A 2,500-nucleotide genomic window follows, 5' to 3' on the forward strand; every position below is an offset into this window, starting at 1 on the left:
GCTCTATTTCTTCCTCTATGCCCTTCTGTAACGCAAACGGAACTGGGTATGGTTTGCTCCTTATGGGTTTTTCTTCACAAAGTTTCACCTTGTGTTCAATCACATTCGTCTTACCTGGGACGTCGGTGAGAATAGATTTAAATTTATTTAAAATCCCTTTGACATCGGTCTTTTGTCGTTCTGTAAGATCGTTATTTACATGAACATCATTGACATCCTCAGTTTGTACATAGTTAGGAACTACGTCTACATCGGCATCGCTTTCCTCATTGTGAATGACCGCGACGCTCGCCACCGTCACTCCTTCGTCACCGTCTACCATGACGTCATCCGCGGTTCGTTCGGTCTCGCATTCGCCGCGTTCGTAGTAGCGTTTGAGCATGTTAATGTGGAATTTCTTATCAACTCCGTTTACATTTATCATGTAATTCCATTTATTTATTTTCTTTACTACAGTGAACGGACCTCGCCAATGCATTAGTAACTTATTACTATTAGTAGGCAGTAACAGCAAAGCCTTATCGCCTTCCTTTAAGTATCTATCTTTTGCTTTCCTGTCATAATAATACTGGTAGGAATCACCTGCTTTCTGCAATTCTTCCTGAGCTACTTTGCAGGTCTCCGCTAGTCTCTCTCGCAAATTGATTACGTATTCGTATGCGGTCCTAGTTTCGTCCGTGATATTTCGCTCGCTCGCTTCCCACAGGTCCTTCAACAAGCTAAGTGGCCCTCGAACGGTATGGCCATAGATGAGTTCGAAAGGTGAAAACTTGGTGCTGGCCTGGGGAACATCACGATAGGCAAATAGTAACGGAGCAATATATCTAGGCCATTGTTTCGGTTGCTCTGCGCACATTCTTTTTAACATTTTCTTTAGCACCCCGTTAAACCATTCTACTAATCCATTGCACATTGCATGGTACGGTGTCGTGCTAATACCCTTTATCGATAGCAACCTATTAAATTCCTTCATCACATCTGACCGGAACTGACTCCCCTTATCGCTCATGATCTCCTTGGGTATTCCGACTCTGCTGAAAACAGACATTAACGCTTCCACGACACTCACGGTTTCCACATTCTTTAGCGGGATGGCTTCGGGATAGCGTGTGGCGTAGTCTACAATAGTGAGGATGTAGCGTGACCCGTCATCTGCGCGCGGTGCGATGGGTCCGACGATATCTACAGCCACTCTCTGAAATGGTTCGGTGATCATCGGCATTCTGCCTAGTTTCGCGCGTGACACTCTTCCCTTGTCAACGGTGCGCTGGCATGGATCGCATGACCGACCAAACCTGGCCACCTCAGACGACATACCGGGCCAAAAGAATTTATTTTGAATTCTCGTGAGCGTTTTCTTTATTCCCAAGTGACCTGACATCAGTGAACTATGGGCTATCTCCATAACTGCATTCCTCGACTCGCTCGGGACAACTAATTGTTCAGTGACATTATCTGCGTGAACTACCCTCCTGTACACAATTCCTTTCTTTACTATAAATTCATGATATTCATTATCAGACTTCTGAAATCTCCTTTTACTTTCAGCGTATTTTCGTATGTTATTTAATGTTACATCATACTTCTGTTGTTCAGCTAAATTATTATCTTTCATTTCAGCAAGCACTTCCTTTACCTTTAGCTTTGGAGCTAATTTTATTTTATTCTGCTTTTCTTGCTGTCGAGTCGTTACGGCTCCTAATTTGACAGTTTCTCCGTCTCTAACACCTTCCACCTGACCTATCACCAAATCATACACGGGATTTTCCAAACAAGCAGCCAAAGTACCTCCGACATAGAATGGACACTTAACTCGAACATTAGCTTCAGGATAGGTGAAAATCATGCCATTAGCCATTTTAACACTTACATGTCTACCTGTAAATCTGCACCTCGGCACTAGACTAGTTTTAACCAAAACAGTATCACACCCTTGATCTCGCAACACATTCACAGCTACACCTTCGACCTCACCTCTTGCAACATTCATCCTTCCATGCTTAGCAGCAAAAGCAGCCATACTCTCACCCTTGCCTTTCGCAGATCTATCCTTAGGTTTCGCACCATACTTATAGAAACAATCACGCGACAAATGATTCGAACCACCACACACAAAGCATTTACGAAACTGACCCTTATGAACACCAGACACTCCTGCACTTGACGCATCCTGAACTTTAGACTCGATGTGCGACATTTCCTTCACAACTCTAACCTCTCGTTCAACAAATTTCTTGCTCGGATTACCGTGCGCTTCAACATACAATTCTGCATATTTAATTAGATCTTCAAAATTCTTAACTTCATGTTCTTTTAAGAATAGAATCATACTCTTATCACACGCATTCATGTATTGTTCCATGAGCACTAAATCCATCAATCCATCGTACGACTTCTCTCCCCCCGACAGATCAATCCACCGTTTCAAGTAGTTCTTCAAGCAATTACCAAACTGCATACCGGATTCACCTTTGAAAAATTTAGCATTTCTAAATCTAGA

At 42.9% G+C, this 2,500-nt stretch overlaps 1 protein-coding gene across 1 annotated transcript in view; it reads right to left on the reverse strand.

Moving 5' to 3' along the window:
* The window catches only part of LOC138861448 (uncharacterized), a 3,567-nt gene that overhangs the window by 432 nt on the left and 635 nt on the right, over positions 1 to 2,500 (reverse strand). The window contains exon 2 of the mRNA XM_070120550.1: positions 1 to 2,500. This exon is cut by the window's left edge and continues 254 nt beyond it; it is cut by the window's right edge and continues 490 nt beyond it. Coding sequence (XP_069976651.1) covers positions 1 to 2,500 — 2,500 coding nt within the window.

The sequence above is a fragment of the Penaeus vannamei genome, unplaced genomic scaffold (assembly GCF_042767895.1).
Source record: "Penaeus vannamei isolate JL-2024 unplaced genomic scaffold, ASM4276789v1 unanchor5398, whole genome shotgun sequence".
NCBI classification, from domain to species: Eukaryota; Metazoa; Arthropoda; class Malacostraca; order Decapoda; family Penaeidae; genus Penaeus; species Penaeus vannamei.